Source organism: Phocoena phocoena, chromosome 11 (genome assembly GCF_963924675.1).
Source record: "Phocoena phocoena chromosome 11, mPhoPho1.1, whole genome shotgun sequence".
NCBI lineage: Eukaryota > Metazoa > Chordata > Mammalia > Artiodactyla > Phocoenidae > Phocoena > Phocoena phocoena.
The window spans coordinates 100,278,528-100,302,000 of NC_089229.1; the positions used below are offsets into that span (position 1 = coordinate 100,278,528).

At 39.7% G+C, this 23,473-nt stretch overlaps 1 protein-coding gene across 3 annotated transcripts in view; it reads left to right on the forward strand.

Annotated features, from left to right (window-relative positions):
• Positions 1 to 23,473, forward strand: part of ERC1 (ELKS/RAB6-interacting/CAST family member 1) — a 357,838-nt gene that overhangs the window by 158,444 nt on the left and 175,921 nt on the right. For all 3 annotated transcript variants that reach the window (XM_065886875.1, XM_065886877.1, XM_065886878.1), the window contains one exon: positions 18,224 to 18,384. In XM_065886875.1, the coding sequence (XP_065742947.1) occupies positions 18,224 to 18,384 (161 nt within the window). The remainder of the gene's footprint in view (positions 1 to 18,223; positions 18,385 to 23,473) is intronic.

Sequence of the window (23,473 nt, forward strand, 5' to 3'; positions counted from 1 at the left end):
ACATGTTCCAGTTGAATACCTCAACTGTGGCTAGAGCCCCGGCAGGACTGAGTTTTTATATTTATTTAATTAATCTGTCCAGTGGTCAGTGTATCAGACAGCTGGATTCTCTGATGTGTTAGATGGATGGATAAATACATAGACACACATGTACTTAGCAGCTACTACTCAGTTTTTTTCTCCTGAGCCTGTCAGAGTTGTAGAAATGAAATATACAAGTACATGCACTTTTTTGCTTGTCCTTGGTCCTTTTTTCACTTTTGTTTTCGGGAAAACGTCTGTGGTCTACATGTTAGTCAAAAGTAATTTTTCCTTTAAGAAATAATGGGGAAATATGAGATGTCATAATCATGTGTGTTTCCCCATATTCATATAATTAGACACTTAAATTTATAGCATGAGCATTAGTTAGTGTCAGAAAAAGGAGTAGAATAGTTAGTGTTAGAGTTAGTGTCAGAAAAAGGAGTAGAATAGTTATACAAGTGAGAAGGAGATGTCTGTCCCCCAGGAGTATGTGCCACCCCAGCATTGTTAAGAGTTTAATGGCCTCAGAGATATCACCTATTTCATTTATTCCATCGTTCATTTAATTAATTTTATTGAGAGGCTGCTGTGTTCCAGAAGCTGTGGCTATTTTTGTGAGCCAGACAAAATGGTCCCTTCTCCTAACGGCGTTTATATGTTAGGGAGATCGGTGACCACAGATTTAAACATATTCTTTAAAGTTGTGCCACCAACAAATCATAGTCTTGTATAGTGTTTTACGGAAGAGTGTAACAAGAGGACCTTATTTAGAATGAATGGTCAGGGAAGGCATCACAAAGGCATTGATGCTTAAACTGAGATGTGGAAAAGTATACAGGACTTAGATTAAGAATGGCCAGAGGTTTACCTCCGGGGGAACCACGGTGTGTGGACCCCCTGATGGAAGAGCGAGGCGCAATCAGAGAACCAAAGGAAAACCGGTTAGTGGAGAGGAGTGAGTAGAAGCGAGCTGGTGGCTGAGCACGTCGGTAGGCGAGTGGGTAAATAAACAAGTGAGAACAGATGGTCTGACATGAAACTGGAGAGGTAGGAAGAAACCAGATTGTGGTGTGAATTGTTTCAAACAGAAGAGTGATGAAAATCCATTTTAGGTTTTGAGAGACTATTCTGGCAGTTATCTGAAGAATAAATAGAGAGAGAGCACGGGTAGGAGGGCCGTACCTGTCAGGAAGATACTGCATGATGCAAGGGCGTGGGAGGGTGTTGGCTGCTTGGAGGTGGGATGAGCAGGGTCCGCTGCTGGTCTGCGTGGGGAAGGTTAGGGAGGAGGATGTGGGGGGGGGGCCGACGCCCACCTTTTCTGCCATGACGGTGTAAGTGGAGGGTGGTGGTGTTTATTCAACTCTGCCGAAGCCGGAGGAGGGAGAGTTTAAGGTAGGGGGTCAGCTTTGTACATGTTAAATTGGAGGTGCCTGTGTCCTGTTTCTCATGATGTCAAGTAGGCAGTTGGATATACACGTTTAGCTCAGAAGAGTGCTCTGAGCTCAGAACATAAAGTCGGGAGATGAGGTATGGCTGGCTTTTTTTCTTCACTTTCGCTTTGTGTTTGCCATTCACGGCATACACGCCTCTTCCGGTTAACCTCAAATGCACATAAACTGAGAGAGTACCTGTTTACTCCGTATATTTCTGCAGAGTAAGCTTTTGATGAGTCCATAAATATGTGCCTGGCTCATTACCAGAAGATGTGGCCCACAGGGCGCGCACATAGCATCTTTCTCTTAATACGACTGCTCGAGGCACTGCCTTTACTGATTACCTGTTAGCTGCCAGTCTCCACGATAACGCTTTCTCAGTAGTCTTGTTTAATCATTTCGATAGTAAAGTCTTGGATGTATTTAATATTTCTTGGATAGAAAAAGAGCACCAGCGCTCATTGGGTCCTTTTTCAGAAGGGTGAAGACTGGTTTGCATTTATGAAACTACATTTCCCTCTGTATGAAGCAGTGTCTTCATCTTTGCCCTTTTCTCTTGTCTGCATAAATCCCACTTCTCCTTCCGTACATTCCTCTCTGACCTTCCAAGTCTGAGTTACGTGTCTCCCCCATGTTTTGCAGCAGCATCCTGTACTGTTTGTTTTACTGTGTTGTTATGACTTATTTACTGTCACCGAAGAGACTCTGTCTTCTCTAGTAGAATGAAAGCTCTGTGAGGGCCAGGCTGTGTCTTGTTTACTGTTGTATCTTTGATACCTACCGTCACGTCTGATACATAGAGGCAATCAATGAATATTTTTTGAGTGCATGAGTGAATGAATGAAATTTAATTCTGGCCACCCGAGTGTCTATACCCCTAATAGCAGCAGCATCACTTTATTTACTAAACAATTTAAAGTTTCATGGTAAGTTTATGATTTTTACAGACATTACCAAACATTTTTTTAAATTGATACATGTTTTTATTCTTTGCTGCAGTTCCTTTCCATGGGATTTAATGAAGCGCTTTGTCATCTGATCAGAAAAACTCAAAAGGTTTCAGAATTGTAGATTTAAAGACTTAGAATAGATATCGTTATTTGAGCGTAATTTACCCTTTTTTTTTGTTGCTTGAGTTTAAAGCATGGTAGCCAGAATGGAAAAGTAAAATTTAGGAATCATTGGGATTCCTGTGACCTATTCTTCAGTGGGAAATAGAGGACTTGTGTTTCCTGGGACGAACGTGCAGCACTAACCACACTGAGGTTGGCCTGAGAGCCCCTGGGAGCTAAACGTCTTGTGTACGTCTGGTCTTCTGCTCTGATAGCAGCAAGCCATGTTCATAAAAACATGTGAAAGCTCAAAACGTTCTACATAACAGACATAAACTATGGTCAGATTAGTATGAAAATCTTTTTGTTCCTACCCTGTTTTCCTTCCAGTGGAATTAATACTTCTGATCATCATTGGTAAATTTAACATTTGATTTTTCAAGATTGGTGTCATCTCTCCCCACCTTAAAAATAGATTTGTAATATTATTAAGATTGTTTCCTTTTATATAGTGCTATCATGGGCTATATTTATAGCTTATGGAAGTTTCTTAACACATGTTAAATTGTTTTTCTTTACTTGTCCTTTTAAGTCTTAAACTGATTTCTGTGTCAGGAGTGGTGGGGATTTTTGACTTGAGTAGCTGAGCAGTCTAAAAGCATTACAAATGCAAACATTTGTCTCAGAACTATAGAGAATCATTGTCTTATATAAGAAAGTCTAGTTGTAAGTTAGCAATGTAAACTGTGCTTTTAAAGCAGTTTACTGATTTCTGCAGAAGTCATCATTTCTCATCAGTGCAAAGATTGAAGATACTTTTATTATGAAACATTTTATTGATAAACATATGGAAAGTACATTTTTAATATTCAAGGATCCGAGGAGATGTGACAGTTAACTTCACAGCCGTCATCTCTTTGCCATTGTATAATCACTTGAGTATTTAAATCAGGCTCTGTCAGGAGGAACCTAGTAAGTTTCACTGTGGACTCTTGCTCTCATGTCAGTGAGTTTGAATCTCCTTTGTTATGGTGACTGGTTATGAAATCAGTCACTTGACAGACCCTGAAGTGAGACTGCTGGAAATACGTCATGTCTGCCTTCACGGTGACAGCTGGCTACAAAACAAACCCCACCAGAGCCTTTCTGCAATTGACAAGGGACTTCAAAGGCCAACAGGGCTGCCACTTCAAAGAGAGTTCTGCCATCTCTGGCTTGTTGAAAGAAGAAGTTAAATGGCTGTACCCGGCCATAGCAGAAATCTCCATGTTTAGACTTCTCCTCCTTTTGATCTTAGAGAGATGTATGAAATGGGCTTCAAGTTAAAGGAATGATACAGTCTGCGGTAATGGCGACCCAATATTATTCTGCATTTCAATCCACTTATTAATGGAAATTACCCAAATATGTTCAAATAACAGCATGTCTAAAAGTTCAAATGTCTCAGACAGTGAATGTTCAGAAGAAGAGCTGAAACTGTGGGAATGTTGTAGCCACCTTCACAAGTGCGGAATAAGTCAGATGGTGAATTAAAATGAAACTCTCAGTGTTTTAAAAGCGCTCCTTCAGTTTCTGCTTGTAATTTTTACCCCGTTTAGTAAAATCAAGCTCTGAATGTTAATAGTAAGAATGAGAGACAACTAAAGCCTATCATCTCAAGGCCGATTTTCATGGTTTAAACTGACATTTCTCTGTTTTTAATAACTCTTTACTTAAAAATTTAAACAGCTTTGTACTATTCAAAATCTTATTCATCCAGTTATGCTGGATACATTTTTGAATTAATTACTTCATCTTTGTATTAAACAAGCAAGCAGAAATCTCAGAGTTTTAATACAACTTTTAATAGAAGATCAGAATATTAAACAAGCATCTTCAAGAATAACAAGGAAAAGGCAGCAACATGAATTCCTTCAGTTAGAATGGCATGACCTTTTCTTAATTACATGGTTTTCCTCTTATCCTATGTATTACAGAAGGATGAAGCTAAAAATCCTTAAAATTCTTTCACCCTCAACTTCTATTTTCTTATTTCCTTCTTACATAAAATAAAAAAAGTTTGACTTGCCAGAAGCTTGGGCCAATATAACTTCCTCTATAATTTTGCCAGATGGGGTCACTAGACAACAGCGAAAGAAAGTCTGAAAGAAAACTGAAGCCTCCAGGAAGTAACCACATGCAATGGTTATGGCAAAACAAAACAAAACAAAACCCCTATATTTATCAGTAGTTCGTAAAGTAGTTCTTAAAATAGTACACTTCTGGTTGTCTTTTTGGTTAGTTTCTTACTTTTGAAAAGTTTTGAAAAAATAGTACATGATTATGTTATCCTGGAACTTCAGGAAATATCTGTGTCTCTGAATTTCAGGTTGATTTTTTTCTTTTTATTGAACAAAAGGACCACACCTGTGTTTTCAAAAGTTAAAATCAGATGAAAAAATTAACTGCAGCAGAGAAGAAATAAAACCTTGGCATACCCCAAAATGAACCACACAGTTGAGTGTGGGAGTCTGTAGATGCTGGTTTTCAAAGTAGGTGTGTTTTTATACCTGTGTCTAAACTGTGTAACCACTGCCACACTGGGAAGTGCTTTTGGAATCTTTGTGGCAGATCTGTAACAGATGATGTTTAGTTTGCTTGTAATGGTTCTCGGGGTGTCTGGCCCTTATTCTGTTACCTCCTGCTGTGCAGTTCGAGAAGCCAAGTTATTGATGATAGAGGCAGTCATCCAGGATACGGCTGAAGGTGAAATCGTGGGAGCCAGATGGCTTCCTGCTGATCTTTATATGCAGTTTATGTTCTCCTTGGCTGTGCCTTCCTGGATGTTTTCAGTGAAACATGTTTTCCTAGAGAAACCTGCACAGCGGCACTTATCCTACACAGCAGATAGTTCTTGTGTGTGGCGTGGCCCGAGCTCTGCGTCGGTGCTCCTGTGTCCCTTCCTCTGACGTCCACCCTCTTTAGTGAATTAGCGAAGAGGCAGCGAGGGTGGGTGTGAAGGGCTTTGAGCCAGCATCAAGTGATGTGGGCTCGGTTTCTTCTGTTTTTTAACTGTGATGTAGGGCGAGTTTCATAGTCTTTCTAGGGCTCTGTACTCTCACCTGTGTGGAGTAACTTATTCCCCCACAAGTGTTTTGGTAGCCTCTAAAGGCAGAACACAAATGTTGAGCCTCATTTATTATGGCCAGACCAGAATAATCCTCTATGTGTGTGTGTGTGTGTGTGTGTGTGTGAGAGAGAGAGAGAGAGAGAGAGAGAGAGAGAGAGAGAGAGAGATACTTATGAGTTCCCTCTTGGTATCCTTGGGTTGCCAGACATTAAATCCCACACTTCTACTTTACTCCTTTGGCTAATAATATACTTTTGATAAGGTCAAATAACTGTCATTGGTCAATATTTTGTTTGTAACCATTTTTCAGGAGTCATATTGAAATATGTTTTCCCCACAAAATGTATCTCTAATTAATGACATGTCACTTTTTTACTTCTAGGTAGCTATTTGATTTTTTTAGCAATGCAAATGAGCATTAACATTTCCAGTTAAAATGCTAGTAAGTTTTTGGTTTCATTGTTGAAAACTTAAGGAAACAGTCTGAAGCTGATTTATTCAAATTGTTCATTTGACCTTAGAGGAAGGGCTTGAGCCCTAAATGCTCTCTTCCCTGTTGGCGACTTCATGCTAGCGAGAGGACTGCTGTTTTCTGTAATAAAGGTGAATTAAGGTTTTCTCCATGTGAAATAACCAAATACATAATTTTAACTCAGGAAATTTCTTTCCAAAGCCTATAGGCAACATATACAGCCCGCCTGTCATGTACTGTATCCTGTTACCTTGACTTCCCACAATGCAGAAACAATTGTTTTTCAGGAGAGAACTTACCAGAGCTCGAAGTTCAAGGGAAAGTCTTGTCATTCCTCCTCTTTTTGTATTTCTTTTCCTGAGTTACCCAGATGCAGAAAAGTGCAAAATGATAGTTGTCCCATCTTCTTCGCCGGAGACAGAAAGTGTGATGCTATTTAGATTATTTCTGTCCTTCTTTCTTACGGGCATAGAATAGGAGCCGTGGAGTTTATGTGGACCTGGGAAACTATTACGTTTATATTTTACTTGATTCTGGTGCAACCTGTTTGTTGCTAAGATAAGCAAGTTATGGGAGACATTACTCAAGTAACAGTCTCCGGGAAAAAAAGTTTTCAGTGCTTAATTCAGATTTTTACCTTTTAGTTTTGATGCTGTGTTACCAAGAAATCACCTAAGGAGAGTTGGCAGTGAGATAAACACTGGCCCTTTCAAAGCCTCTTTCCACCCTCAGTCACTCAGATGATGAGAGTCCCGCCAGTAGGGGGACATCTGCTTTGCTTTGAAAATGTGCACCCACATCTTGTTGATGTCTGATTTCTCAAGCTCCACTTTGGAGCGATGAGTGCTTATTATAGGATTTATCTACCCAAGCCCTCTGCGTTGGTTTAAAAAAAAAAAAAAAAAAGGAAAATTGAGACGGCTTGAAAAAGAAGCATTTCTTTCACATTGTTGTGTTTCCACTCTTTTAAAATTGATCTTCAGTTGAAGATTTGTTACCACAGTGTAATGTTACTGGAAACTTAAAGGCAGCTACCAGTGAAGGAATACAGCCAGTCAGTGTGAATTTAGCTCCCCTGCGTGTCAGCCTTAACCGTGTGGGTACTTGTGAGCCACGTGCATTGTTAAGCATTATTAAGTGTCCTAAGGGAATGTGAAGCATATTTTGAGGGACAGTAAAAACACTTTGTAAATTCTTCACCCATGGAGCACATTAATTATTAAAAGTGTCATTCGCTGATTTCATTTGGCATTGTCGAATATTGGAGAAATCCAACTATATATAAGAAGTCTAGTGGCTCCCAAAGTTGAACTGTGGCTTCTGTGGTTTTTTCTTCAGTACTGTTATCTGTGACTTCTACCCATGTTTGGGTTCTTTATAAAGTCCGGAATAAAAGATAGTAGTAATGCCTGACAGTCCCTAAGTCTAGCATTCTGCTGAATTCAGTGGTATCTGTTACCATTACGTTACCTCAAGAATCACTTATATCTTATTTTCAATAAACAGAATAGAGAGTTGTAATCAACACTATCATATGTCATATGCAGTCAGATGGGGACTAAAAAAACCAAAATATTTAAATTCTTATTTTGGGGGCATCTGATTCATTTTGAAGTGCCCACTCTCTTCAGCAAACCTATTGGAGTTAATTTTGCTGTGCCTCTCATCCTGCATTTCAGCAGATGTTGCCCCGCACCCCCAAAAGCCCCCGAGCATCTGTGCTCTGCACCTTCGTCCCCATATTGTTCAGTGCCTTCTTGCCCTAACCCAGCTCTTCCACTCTTCTCATCCCTTTTACATTTCCTGCTAGGTCACCAGAATTCACAGATTCATCTATCTTCACTTATTCACCCATTCAACAAATACTCATTGAGTATCTGCTCTGTGCCTGGCCCTGGCACAAACATTCTTATTTTACTTCTTGGACCACGTTCACCTTCTTTGCCCGGAGTGTAATCTGGCCTCTCCCCTGCAAACTCCCACAGCCCTTCCTGGTGGTCAGTAAATGTGAATTACGTCTTGCTTCCTGTTCCCCTTCAGACCTCTGGTCCATCACACCCATGTAAGAGCCTCTGCTTCCTCAGGGCTCATGCTGTTCAGCTGTAGTGTGAAGCTTTTCGCTGCAGGCTTTTGCTGCCTCACCAGCTTCAGCATCTGTGTGGATAACCCACTTGTCTGTCCTCTCTGCTTCCTGGCCCGAGAGGTCGCCGCCTTTCTTCATTCCATATCTGGCATCCTAGACCTTGCTAACCCAGTCCACCTCCAGCCCACTTGTTATAGCGTCCTCCTCTCAGATAACACTTTGCTGTCATTTCAGCTTTCAGCTTTCCACTGCAACTATGTTTCTTGAGTTTCTTTGTCTCTTTTTGCTTTATACCAATCCACTGGCCCTGGCTTGGCGTCCCTCTCTGTTCAGCTTAGATTCCTTGGGCCATTATTTTAGTCATTCTGATTTTAAGATTCTAAATCATCTCGCTCCTCTGTTTGGTCACATCCTTTGGTACCTCTGTTGCTCTGGGGAGAAAAGCCAAAAATCCCTCGTATGGCCTGCACAGCTCTGCATATGCCCGCTTCCTCCTTTCCTGCCACATGTGCACCCTTCTTCCTCTTGCTCTCAGGGCTTGCGATACTTTCATCTTCTCTTGTAGGTATATGCATTCCCACTTCAGGGTTTCTAAACTTGCTGGGCGCTGGAGCTGGAATGCTCTTTACCTCCCCAGCTGCTCCTCGACTTTCTTGGGGAAACTTTCTCTAGGCCCCCAAAACATAGATCAAAGCCTCATGTTACTTTTTTTTTTTTTTTTTGAGGTACGCGGGCCTCTCACTGCTGTGGCCTCGCCCGTTGCGGAGCACAGGCTCCGGACGCGCAGGCTCAGCGGCCATGGCTCACGGGCCCAGCCGCTCCGCGGCATGTGGTATCCTCCTGGACCGGGGCACGAACCCGTGTCCCCTGCATCGGCAGGCGGACTCTCAACCACTGTGCCACCAGGGAAGCCCTCATGTTACTTATTCTCATGGCGTCTTGTTCTTCCTTACGTAAAACTATTCATGATTTATGATTATACATTTACAAATACTATTAGTTAATGACTGTATCTCTACATGGAGCACTAGGGAAGCATGTGTATTTCTATTAAGCCCTGGTGGTATAATGCACAGTGCCTGGCACATGAAGGGAGTTAAGTACCTGGGGGGGGTGGGGAGTGGATGGGAGAGAAGAGAGAGAAAGGAGGGATAGAAAGATGCAAAAGTGGGCACAGGCACACTCCCCAGAGGGATTCCTTAGATACAGTTGTGGGAGGCTGTTTTAGGACTTTTTGAACACTGATACATTGTAGCAAAGCAGCATTAACTGTGAACAGCAGTGGAGTCTGACCGCCTTCTGACCGCCTAGGTTGGAACCCTAGCTCTGCCTCCTCCGGCTGTGTGACCTGGGGTAAGGCACCTAAACTCTCTGAACCTGCTTCCTCTTCCGTAAAACTGATGCTAATGATAATGCCACCTCGTCGTAGGATCCTTGTGAGAATGATGAGGCAACATATGTAAAAGGCTTAGCGCATTCAAAGTATTCAAATAATGTAAGTTGCTCTTATTATTATTGTAATAGCTATAGGTATTCCATATTCATAAAATACCGCACTATTGGTATATACCTGGTCAAAGAATTACCATGCTTTGACAAAGAGAACATACGGGGATAAAGAGACGATTTCTAGTGTAAATACTAGCATAAATCTCTTGGGAATTCTGTGAGTTCAAATTCTCATTAGTAGTGGTTGTGAGGTACCTTGAGCAGTTTGTTAGGAGAAGGTAGGGGAATGTATGTATGTAGGTATGTATGTAAGTTCTCATTAATACTTCAAACATGCTTCTCACCTCAAGAGCTAGATAACTTTTTTTGGGGGGGCGGGGCTTGTATAACAGAGTGGGTCTTAATCTAGAATTTCATTGAAATCAGGAAAACTAGGGGACTTATCATACGAAAATCTGACTTACAGAATTACATTAATGTAAATGTAATGTGAATTACATTTACATTAATGAATGCTTAACCTCTAGATAATCTTCTTTTTGTATCCCTCCTTTTTTCTTCTAATCATTTCTTTCTCCTTTGGAGACTTATGCCTCTTATCTTCCCAAGAAACTGTAACAAGATTTTCCATAAGCATCTTGGAAACTACAAAAAGTATTTTGCTCTTCATTGTGGAACAGAAGAAGGAGGGAAACTTGAAGATGCAGTCTCTGCCAGCACCTACCTGAAGCGCCCAGTTGCTTTGCTCTCCTAGGGAAAATGGGTCTGTGGTAAAGCCATGATTTGTTCCCTTCTTATTCTGAGTAAAAGTTTATTAGCTTGTGATTTAAGCAAACCATCTGGTCCTGCTGGCACTGCACACTGTCAGCCTTGAACTTTCTCCTTAATATTTTAGTGGAGGCAGTTAGGTTACATACTTGAATCCCAGCTCTGTGTTTTTTTAAATGTCTTATAGCGTGTGCTTTCGAAAATCATACTGTGACCTGGAGCACATTTTAAAATCGTGGAGAATTTCTTCATTGTTCGGTGTGGTATGTATCTCTTCTTCTACTCGGCTTTCATTACCTTCGTTTCTCAGTGTCTGTACCCAAAACTACACAACAACTGCTGTGTGGTGGGCACAGAGCGGGGTGGGTGTCCAAGTGGAGACAGCTGAATGTGTTCTCTGGGACTGTGGGAAAGTAACAGAAAGTGAAGAATTTCCATCTGGCTTTGAAGCTGTTTCCCTGGCTTGGAACCAGAGCACAAATCAGGTGATTAGTTGGAAATCCTGGTTTATGGCACCATTCTTGCATTAAATGCTAAAGTGCTTTAAAGCTTATTTGTATGTATGTATGATCTGAGGTAGAAATACCTTGATACCTTGATCTGGCACCCAAATGGGTGGGAAAATCAAGCAATCTTTAAGAAAATTATGTTTTACTAACAAGGAAATTCTGTAAGTTCAAGTTTGGAATGAAAGATAAAACATATCTGTAACCATGGCAGACTAGATGCTGGGAAAATAACTTCCACAGAAACAATTGAAGATGGCTGATAAAATATGCATTCATAAGTTGTCAAGAATGTAGAAAATTCTCAGGCCAGGGGATGAATAGAGAGGGAATTCAAAGATAAGTACTTGGTAAGCTGTTGAACTTGAACGTTGGTTTTTGTATCTTGGCAGGACAAAAGAAAATGTCCATGGCAGCCCAAGGTAGAGAGTCTAAGAGACAAACCTCCCCCCTTTTTATAAAAAGGATCCATAACACCCAGAATTGGTCCTTTGAAAACACTAAGAAAATTGACTGGCCTTGGGTGAGACTAAAAGAGAAAAAGAAAGAAGGCACAGTGAGCAAGCAACTTTTGGAATGATAAAGGGCTCCTAACTACAAGTCCTGCCAGTATTGAAAAGATACAAGGATATCTTTGCCAGTACATTTGAAGATTTAGACTAAGTGAGCAGATGCCAAGGAAAATGAAACTTAGCAAAGCTAGCTAAATATGAAAAAGAAAACCTGAAAAAAAAAAAAAGAGTTGGTAATAAAATTTTTTCCCACAAATTTCAAGCCCAGAGAGTTATATTGGTGATTTTTAATAAACATACAAGGAACAAATCATTTCAATCTTATAGAAACAATTCCAGAAAAATAAAAAAGAGGGACATATTTTATAAGGCCAGCATAACTTCATATCAAAACTTGACAGAGTTAATACGGGAAAGTAAAAGTTTAGGCCTGTCTCAAGCACGAACATAAATACAGAAATTCCTAAACAAAATATCGCCGGAGTCCAAGGTGAGTGTGTGTGAAGAGGAAAGATATGCTTGAAGGAGTGAGGTTCATTCCAGGATTTTAATAGTGGTTTCATTAGAAGACTACTTACTGTAGTCTACCACATTGAAATGTGATAGGAGAAAAGTCATATAATCATCTCAAGAAATGCAGAAACTTTACATTAATTTATAATTTAAAAAAATTCTTAGCTAGCTAGTAGTAGACGGGAATTTCCTTAACCTGTCAAAGGACAGCTATTAAAAATTATACTACTTACTTATGGATAAAACTTTTAAAGTATTCTATTTATGATCAGGAATGAGACAGAGTGCGTGCTGTCAACGTCTTTGTAGACTTTCTGGGCTCTGCAGTAAGGCAAGTAAAAGAAATAAATACTATAAGGATTGGAAGGTAAGCAAGAAAACTATCATTAAGATATGAATGGTTATCTACATAGTAGAGAAAAAGTCCATAAAGACTATTTAAGTAGACACTAGATACAGTGTAAGTTTATAGAAATCAGTGGCATTTCTATAGCCTGCACCAAAATAAAAATTACATTTTTTAAAAAAGATAATATAGCATTTAATAAAGTATAAAGTTCCAAGGAATAAGTATTATTACAATGTTCAAGATCATTATGGGGGAAATTATAAATCTTTTCTGAAAGATATTAAAGTCCTAAATATACATCTCTTCCATGAACTGTTGTAGAACAGTGCCCAGACTATGCTAGACTCAGGAAATATTTTTTGCAGAAATTCAAAAATAGCTAAGATGCTCTTGAAAAGAGAACACCATTTCTCTTAGATGTCAAACCTTATAAAGCTATAATAATTAAAATAATGTGGTTTTGGTGTAGGAATAGGCAAACCAGTGGATCATAATAGAAAGCATGGAAGCATATCCATGCTTACGGGGATACTGGATGGATGTCAAAGGTGAAGACAGAATGGATTTTTCAATAAGTGGTTCTGAGACACTGATCAGTGTTATTGCTAAAAGTGAGACAGACAGTCATTATGTGATATAATATGAGGTACACACCTTGCCTATGGAGTACTGTTGTCAGAAAGACCAAACAAACCCAAATCTCATGAAGCCTTTACCTATTACTTTCAGTTTACAAGAAACATGAGGACCAGAGGAACACCATAAATAGTATCATTAAAAAAAAAACAGTCAACTGAATCCAAAATGTGGGTCATTCTATAAGACAAGTGACTCATTTTCGCTAAGAAGTTAATGGCATGGGAGCTTCAAAATGTAAAGCAATAGGGCAGTTGTCCAAGCACCTTTCAATCAAAAGAATATTCTTCCCTCATTGAATTGCCTTGACCCTCTTGTCAAAAATCAGTTTACCATAAAAGTTAGGGTTTATCTCTGGATTCTCAGTTCTTTTCCATTGTTCTCTTTGTCCATCCTTATGCCAGTACCATCCTGAAACTCTGTAGTAAGTTTTGAAGTCAAGAAGTATGAGTCCTCTTTCCCCCTACCCCCAGATTACTTATTTTAGCTGTCTTTCATTTCCATATGAGTTTTAGGATCAGCTTGTCAGTTTCTGGGAAAAAGAGAGCTTTTATAGGGATTTTGTTGAACCTGTAGATCAGTTTGGAGAGTATTGCCATCTTAATATTACATCTTTCAATCCATGAACGTGTTGTCTTTCTATTTATTTAAATCTTTAATTTCTTTTAGCAACCTTTTATAGTTTTCAACAGAAACCTTGCTCTTTTTTTTTTTTTTTGCTAAATTTATACCTAGGTGTTTCCTTCTTTTTTATGCTATATTAAATGGAATTGTCTTCTTCCTTTCATTTTTGGAATGTTCATTGTCTGTGTATCGATATAACAGTTGATTTTTGTATATTGATCTTGTATCCTGTAACCTTTGTATATTTTTTAAAAAATTTATTGGGCTTCCCTGGTGACTCAGTGGTTGAGTATCCGCCTGCCGATGCAGGGGACACGGGTTCGTGCCCCGGTCCGCGAAGATCCCACATGCCACGGAGCGGCTGGGCCCGTGAGCCATGGCCGCTGAGCCTGCGCGTCTGGAGCCTGTGCTCCGCAACGGGAGAGGCCACAGCAGTGAGAGGACCGCGTACCACACACACACACACACACACACACACACACACACAAAAAATTATTTATTTTTGGCTGTGTTGGGTCTTTGTTGCTGCGCATGGGCTTTCTGTAGTTGCAGCGAGTGGGGGCTACTCTTTGTTGCGGTGCACGGCCGTCTCATTGTGGTGGCTTTTCTTGTGGAGCATGGGCTCTAGGCATGCGGGCTTCAGTAATTGCAGCACACGGGCTCAGTAGTTGTGACTCGCGGGCTCTAGAATGCAGGCTCAGTACTTGTGATGCACGGGCTTAGTTGCTTCACGGCATGTGGGATCTTCCCGGACCAGGGCTCGAACCCATGTCCCCTGCATTGGCAGGTGGATTCTCAACTGCTGCACCACCAGGGAAGCCCCTATTTGTTTACTTTTTAAAATGGATTCCTTAGGATTATTCTCTTTATAAGATTATATCATCTTCAGCTAGAGAAAATTGTATGTCTTCCTTCCCAATATGGATGCCTTTAAATTTTTTGCAGCTTACTTTTTACTGGCTGTCATCTCTAGTACCATATTAAACAGAAGTGGTGAGAACAGACATCCTGGTCTTGTTCTTGGTCTTAGAGGGAAAGCATGCTGTCTTTCATCACTAAAAGTTTTTCATAGATGCCATTTATTGGCTTGAGGAAGTTCTCCTCTATTCCTAGTTTCTTGAATATTTTTATCATGAAAGGGTTTTGGAAATTGTCAGATGCTTTTTCTATATCTTTTGAAATGATCACGTAGTTTTTGTCATGTATTTTATTAATATGATTTATTACATTTATTTTATATGTTAAACCAACCTTGCATTCTTGGGATAAATCTCAATTTTTATATCTTGCTGGCTTTGATTTTATAGTATTTTTTGCATCTATAGTCATAAGGGGTATTCCTCTAAGCTTTCTTTTTTTCTTTCTTCGGCTGTGTTTTTTCTGGTTTTATCAGAGTTTCTGTGTCATGATCCTTATTTTCTCTTGTTTTTCTGGCACTGTATGTGCAAAGTCCATCTTCTGTATATTTCTGCCTCCTAATCTGGAATCAGTAATTTTTCCAAGGAGCCCATTCAGTTTAGTGAGAAACCGTAACCTTAGAGCTGTGGTCCTCAGTGCTGTTGACTGTCATTGCTTTTACCTCTGGAGTGGTGAGGACGTAGGTGTGCGTTTTGCTCTGAGATCCGGTTTATACTCCTATGGTGGGCCCTTCTTTTATATGCATGAGTAAACATAATTTTGGATGAAATAAAGTCAGTAATACCATTTTTTCAGTGTTCATAAACTGATAAAACTGAGTAGTGATTTATTTTGGAATATATGCATCAGAGGTAAAAATGAAGAAATGCAAAGAAATAAGTACACAGATTAAGAATAGCGATTACCTATCACAGGAGAGTCAGAGGATACAGTTGGATAATTGCACTTAACAAAAGCTACTGGGTCGTGAGTATGTAAGTGTGTGTTTTGCTCTTAGCTCTGGAATATATACATACACCTTTTATCGGTGCATATGATATTTCAGATGGATCATTTATGAAATTTAAAGGTGGTTATGTGCAATATAAAACATTGTTAAATTATTTTTCCTATAATTTATAAGTTGTCTTTAAGTAATTTCTGATCTTTTGCCAAGTAGGCCCAAAGTACCTTCCTACCATGACTGTGAAGTCCTTCTGCCGTTCGCAGTGCTGAGCCTATTGGATATCCATGTTGATAAAAATGAGTCTGACCATTATACCATATTAAAAAATCAATTGCATATACGTTATACATTTAAATGTGAATGTCTAGTCCAGTAAAGGATTTAGAAGAAAGAGTAATACCCTCATGACCTTGAGGTTGACAGAATTGTCATGTTCATTATACAGAAAGCTCTGAACATAAACAGGTATAATGGAAAATTCTTGTTAAATGCCATTAAAATTTAAAACTTCTGTTTATCAAAAGTGCTTTCAGTGAATTTGCTATTTTCGCACAGTGGAATATCATACAGTTATGAGAATTACAGAACTACAGTTTTACCCAGCAGTGTAGATGAATCTCACAGATATAACACCGGGGGGGGGAAAAGTCTGTGCTTATAATTATATACTATGTAATTCCATTTGTATAAAGTTAAAACGAATAGACAAAACTAATCTAGAGTGTTAGAATAATGGTTACGCTTAATCTAGAAAAGGGATATGGGGGGGTTGGGGTGATGGTAATGTTCTGGTTATTGGTCTGTGCTCTTTATATAGGTTTGTTCACTTAGAATTCTTTAGGTTATGCATTTATAATTTTTATATATTTTTCTTTATGCTGTATTTCAATAAATATTTACTAAAAATTTTAGATGCGTAAGAGTATGTATAGAGTGGGCTTACCTTTGTATAGGAAAAGGAGGAATAGTTTATACATGCTTGCTTGTGTATGTATAAGATATCTCTTCAAGTTATGTAAAAAACTGATACCGTTGCTTGCCTGGAGCAGTGAAGGACAGGATGGGAGGGAGATGTTGTGAGATACGCTTAAGTTCATAAAAGGTGGACACATCTCACTATTTATTAGACCTTCTGTAAATGATGCTGTTGATGGCTGATTTTGTGTTGTAAGAGTATACCTTGGGGCATAATTTAATCTAGTTTTTGCTAAGATTTTATATGAATTAAACTGATAACGTAGAATGATCCTTATTGACAGTTTTCAAAAAGGCAGGCAGTTATATGTTCTTGTAAAGCTTGCTGATATGTGAATACATATCCAAAGTGATCTGCATAATAAGAAAAAAATCTCACAGCAACTGGGACTGTCAGGAGGCTGTTCAGCTCAGAGCATCAACTTGATCACTTCTGAGAAGATACCCAAAGTAAAGTAATTCAAGTGCCAAAAAACTAAGTGTAACTTTTTAACAGCTGTTACCAGTCCACCTACATATACTCACCTCTACCTCTGGAAAGGATTATAACCAAGATTATTTCTTGTCAAGTAGCAAACTGACTGTAACCTCTTGTGATTGGTATACTTGGCTGTTTGATTTTCTGGTTGAGGTTGTTTTTAGGTAATAACAGATATTTTGGCAACATCTTTTCACCTCTGAATTAAGATGAACATGTTTATTTAAATCTGATTTTGGAACCACCCAGAGTCAGTGGAAATAACTGATAAAGTACAGAACTTGCTCTCTTAGTTTCTTGTGTTTTAGCAATCTGTCTTCTTTCTCTCATGTTTTTACAGGTCTTTTATTTTATTTAGTTATTTTAAAATAAATAAATTTATTTATTTATTTATATTTTTGTCTGTGTTGGGTCTTCATTGCTACACGTGGGCTTTCTCTATTTGTGGTGAGTGGGGGCTACTTGTTGCGGTGCGCGGGCTTCTCACTGCAGTGGCTTTTCTTGTTGTGGAGCATGGGCTCTAGGCCCGCGGACTTCAGTACTTGTGGCACGTGGGCTCAGTAGTTGTGGCTCACAGGCTCTAGAGTACAGGCTCAGTAGTTGTGGTGCACGGGCTTAGTTGCTCCACGGCATGTGGGATCTTCCCAGACCAGGGCCCGAACCTGTGTCCCCTGCATTGGCAGGCAGATTCTTAACCACTGCGCCACCACGGAAGTCCTTTACAGGTCTTTTAAAAGCATTGTGTCTCTTCTCTATCTGGTCATATATTTTTTTTCTTCCTGCCTTCCTCAAAAAATCTCTACCTACCTAGCTTTAGAGCAGGAAATTATCCGATTGAATTCTAGCTGTTTCTTTAACAAGAAATTCTTTGTAATGGTATAAACAGAAGAATCTTAGTTTGAACGAATAAAAATGACTCATTTATGTTTATTCTGCATCTGGTATTAGTCAAGTTTATGGCTTTTATTTCCTAAAATCCTTCTAGAAATATTTATTATGATTTTGTTCCTTATATTTTTATCTGCATTATATTGTTATTTCCATGGAAGTTTCTGGACTGTTTCCAAATAAATTCCTTAGAAGGGATTGTTTCTGGCACAGTGTAACTTTTGATGCCCTTACATTTGTCAGAAAGAAAATGAGGGTTTTTTGGACCTAAACTGAGAAGAATTATAGTGGAGGGAAGATGAGAGATGTATTTCTTTAAAGAGATGTGTTTCTTTAACTGCCATTTGTGTCTGATCCTGCAAGAGTACAGAATTTTTGATGGGTGTGTCTTCAACTTTGTGGACCCAGGCGTTGCCCACTGCCCAGCTCCTCTGACTGTACCTGGCCCAGATGCTCAGTTTCTGACCTTTGCGTGTTGATCGTAGGTGGAGGAGTTGCTGATGGCCATGGAGAAGGTAAAGCAGGAGCTGGAGTCCATGAAGGCGAAGCTGTCCTGCACTCAGCAGTCGCTGGCAGAGAAGGAGACTCATTTGACCAACCTTCGGGCCGAGAGAAGAAAACACTTAGAGGAAGTTCTGGAGATGAAGTAAGTTCTAGAATATTGGTCTTCAGGCATATGCTTAGTAGAAATACTTGTCCTCACCGCTTTCATCTTCTGGCCCTGTTTGTCACGCCTGACCCACTTAGCCTAATTTTAATGCTCACTTGTGTTTCTCACTCCTTAGAACAAATTTGGGACAAATCCTGGTCAAATGGAAACTTTTTTTGCCTCCCTGTCATTGAATTTTGCAGTCCTCTAGAGTGTATGTATCCGTATGCAACTGTGTCTCTGAAATTCCTAAAACCTTCTGGAAAGTTCTGGCAAGTTGTCGAGCTTTCTGAGGAAGATAACCATTGCTCCTGAGGACATACGATGGCTAGGCAATTTTTAAAAACATGTTTTATTATAAACATTTCCAAAGGTACACAAAAGTAGAGAATAGTATAATGAACCTCCTTATACCCATCCCCCATATTTAACCATTAATATTTGCCACGCTCTCCAGTCAGCTTTTACAGAATTGTCACTTTTAGCAGAACCTTTCTTTACATCATTTTCCTACTTTCCAGGCATCTTGCAGCTTCCTTGAGATAGTCTGTTGTGAAGGTTGTATATATCTGCTCTGCATAATACAGCTGCTGCTTTTTCTCCTCTGTGACTTTGAGAAGTTCTGGTTTCCTTCTCTTCAGAACAAGTATGCCTCTTTTTTAAGTCCCTTAGTACTTTCTCCATCACTCCAATCCCCACCCCTATGTAATTGTCCTGCTCTCATTTTCCTGAAACCAAGTCTATGCTGGGACCCCTCGGTTACCTTCATCACCTCAGCAGTTACCTGTGTTCTTGTCGTCTTCTCTTCTGACTCAGAGGAGATACCGCCTCTCCTTCACCAAGCTCCCTTCTTATTTCTATCACGGATTTAAGCTCTGGTTCCCTCCTCTGCAATCTGTCCCCATTAATTTTCTTTCACATAATCTTTGCTCACTTTCTGTTAGTTCCTTCTTCTCTGCAATAAATACGCACTCTCTCTGACCTAAAGTAAACAGTCTTTCTGAGCCCAGCCAGTGCTTGAAGCTAACATCCCCTCTTCTTTTCTGCTACTTTGAACTATCAATAAATGTTGAATATGAGAATTACAAAGTAGCAGAGGATCTTGCCATGACACCTCAGCATGAATTTTCACGGGGCATGATTGTTTTGTTATCGTGACGGCAGCCCAGGAGTTGAGGAAACAAATGTCGGGGTGCTCCCTGTGCTTATGGATTGTTAGGACACAGTGGGAGGTTAAGAGAGCCTGATCTTTTAGAAAAGTATTACAGGTGATGTGCTCTCGGAAGTGACAGATAACTGGAGCCAGAAATAGGTTGATACGCAGGGAGAACGGGGAGAATTTAGGGTTCTGAGTATCATGATGAGAAGGTTCGCTTCTTACGAGCAGGTTAGTAGAAGCAGTTTAAGACAAGGTTTTATCGCTGATGATAAGAACATAGAAGGATGGATATAATATTCGGGAATACAAGGTATCGATGCGATACTCCTAAGCCCAAACAGGCCCTGCTAAAGCAACGGGATAGGAGTACTGTTTCATTTTCTCTCTGTTCCAGTATCTTGACTTGACTTGTCAGATCTTTCCCACTCAGTTCAAGTGTCCATAGCAAAACTGTGGTGGATTTGTAAAGGAATTTTCCTTTATTATTAGGACTTTGAAAAGATATGAAAGAACTTTTTAAAGAATGCTTGACTTTAAACCATTAAAAGGGAATTGCGTGTGATTTTTTTGTTTTATTATTATTATTTTTGGAACCACAGTGCTAAACTTTCTTATGGACTTCCCTTGCCAACCCAGGTTAGAGATTACACTTCAGAAAAATACTGGGATTTGCAAAACTGTTTTTGGTAAGATCAAACACTCACACACTAAGGCATGGGATAAGTAATTAAAGCATTCAGAGAATTTACAAGTGGTATAGAAATTTGATGGATAAACATTGAATAAAATTTCCAGAAATAAGGTGTTAAAGCCTGGCTGTGACAGGTGCCCTGTGTCTTAAATCACCTTCCTCATTTGCTCAGGAGATGCTACTACGGCATCATGCTGTCCTTAGATTTTCTACAAGATTTTTGTCATGCAGATTGACCGACTTAAAGTTTTTAAAGTAGTCCTTGCTTTAATTTGCACTTAAATTTCTCCTTGTTGTTGCCTCTCATTTTCATATCTTAATAAAATGGTTGTTTAATACCTTTCTTTTAACAAATTAAGCACTTCAGGCCAAATCGTCTATCCAAACATGCTGTTGAGAGTGGTGGCTAATCCCAAACTCCTAATGTATCCCTCCTCCACTCTCTTTTCTCCTTTGGTAACCATAGGTTTGTTTCCTATGTCTGTGGGTCTATTTCTGTTTTGTATATAAGTTCATTTGTATCTTTTTTCTTTTCTTTTTTTTTTTTTAGGTTCCACATATAAGTGATATCATGATATTTGTCTTTCTCTGTCCGGATTACTTCACTTAGTATGATCATCTCTAGGTCCATGCATGTTGCTGCAAATGGCATTATTTCATTCCTTTTTATGGCTGAATAATATTCCAGTGTGTGTGAGTGTGTGTGTGTGTATACATATATATGTATAAATATATAAAACACATCTTCTTTATCCATTCATCTATTGATGGACATTTAGGTTATTTCCGTGTCTCGGCTATTGTAATAGAGCTGTAATGAACACTGGGTTGCATGTATCTTTTTGAATTATGTTTTTCTCTGGATATATGCCCAGGAGTGGGATTGCTGGATGATATGGTAACTCTATTTTTAGTTTCTTAAGGAACCTCCATACTATTCTCCATAGTGGGTGCACCAATTTACATTCCCACCATCAGTGTATGAAGGTTCCCTTTTCTCCATGCCCTCTCCAGCATTTATTGTTTGTAGATTTTTTTTGATGATGGCCATTCTTACTGATGTGAGGTGATATCTCGTTGTTTTGATTTGCATTTCTCTAATAATTAGCAATGTTGAGCATCTTTTCATGTGCCTTTTGGCCATCTGTATGTCTTCTTTGGAGACATGTCTATTTAGATCTTCTGCCCATTTTTTGATTGGGTGGTTTGTTTTTTGATATTGAGCTGTATGAGCTGTTTGTATATTTTGGACATTAGCTACAGCAATTAATTGTACAGCACAGGGAAATATAGCCATTATTTTGTAAAAATTTTAAACGAAGTATAATGTATAAAAATATTGAATCATGGGCTTCCCTGGTGGCGCAGTGGTTGAGAGTCCGCCTGCCGATGCAGGGGACACGAGTTTGTGCCCCTGTCAGGGAAGATCCCACATGCTGTGGAGCGGCTGGTTCCGTGAGCCATGGCCGCTGAGCCTGTGCATCCGGAGCCTGTGCTCCGCAACGGGAGAGACCACAACAGTGAGGGGCCCGCGTACCGCAAAAACAAAAACCCAAAACAAACAAAAATGTTGAATCACTATGCTGTACACACCGGAAACTAACATAATATTATAAATCAACTATAGTTTAATTTTTTAAAGTTTGGCATACAAATATTAAGTAATAATTCATGAAACCTCAATCAAAAGCTGTACAGTTGAGCTTCCCTGGTGGCACAGTGGATGGGAGTCCGCCTGCCGGTGCGGGGGGTGCGGGTTTGTGCCCCGGTCCGGGAGGATCCCACGTGCCGCGGAACGGCTGGTCCCGTGGGCCATGGCTGCTGGGCCTGCGCGTCCGGAGCCTATGCTCCGTGGCGGGAGGGGCCACGGCAGTGAGAGGCCCGTGTACCACAAAAAAAAAAAAACAGCTGTACAATTAACCTAAGCATAATTATACACAAAACACTGTGAATGACATATTGAGGGTTCTGATACAGTAAACTTTTGATTCCTTTTCCCTGCATAGCTGACCAAGGGAATAGACTTTCTTCTGCTATGTTCTGTACTCCTCTCCATATGTTGAACAATTTCTGCTAATCATCTGTCCTGGGTTGGGAGTGTCTCAGTTCTACAACTTTGCTCAGAATTTGCTTCGTTCATTGTCAATTTGCAAGGAGTTCACTCCCCCCAAGGAGTTCTGCATGGTGTCTGCATCTAATTACTTGTGGCAAATAGTGAGAGCATACTTCCTGGAATGAAGGAGCCTGAATCTGGATTCTAACTCTGCCCCTTATGAGCTCTGTGTCTTCAGCAAGTTCTTTAGCCTTCTTGTGCTTCAGTCCCCTTATTTGTAAAATGGCAATAATGATTGTCCCTGCTTCATAGCATCTTCATCACAGTAGGATAAGAAATTGTTGCTATACGGGACTGAGAGCAGTGCCTGGCATAGGAAGCCCTTAGTAGTGGGTATTGTTAGCTTGCTGCGTGTACTTACTGGCAACAATTCGCAGGAAATCAGAAAAGTATTTGAGCAAAATGTAAAAGAAGAAAGGTAATATCCTATCTGTGGCTGTTGGCAATGGCAAAAAGATTCTTCCTTCTGTAGTTATGGCAGGACCCACCATATTTTAAATGTGTTCATTGTTTTATTAATAATAACTGAACAAGTTAAAAGGACTTGTTTACTCTAACCAGAGAACTTGAAATGCAGAAGAAATATGAAGGGAATGCAATGTGCACAAGAGCCTGAAACATGCACATGTGTCACTGAATCTGGAATAAGAAAAGTCTTCCCTGAAGAAAGGATGGCTGGCCTATTTGTAGAGACAGTCCTTCAGCAAAGCACCAGGATAGTCTAGTTTTCTGGAATAATCCTGAACTAGTCAAACCAAAAGGAACGCCCTGATAGTTCTCTTCTATCCCTAGTATTTATAATTGTAATTTCTGAGTGTCTGTTACAGACAGACGGCCGTGAGTCTGGGGAGATGTGGAGCTGTTCACCTGGTAGCCTGCCAGTGTCTCAGAAGAAGCACTCGAGTTGGTTGGCTAGCCCTGGGGAGAAGGGACATTTTCATTGGCAGATCTCATGTTGGTTCTTCTCCTTATGCTGTGGTTTTGTTAATCACTGTTTTTTTCCTTCACTTTTAAGTTAACCTCTTTGACTAAGAAAGAAGGGATGAACGGGAGAGGGAGGAGAGTAATAAAATAACAACCTTAATAAATTCTGAGTATCAGTTCAGGTCACGAGCTTCACTAT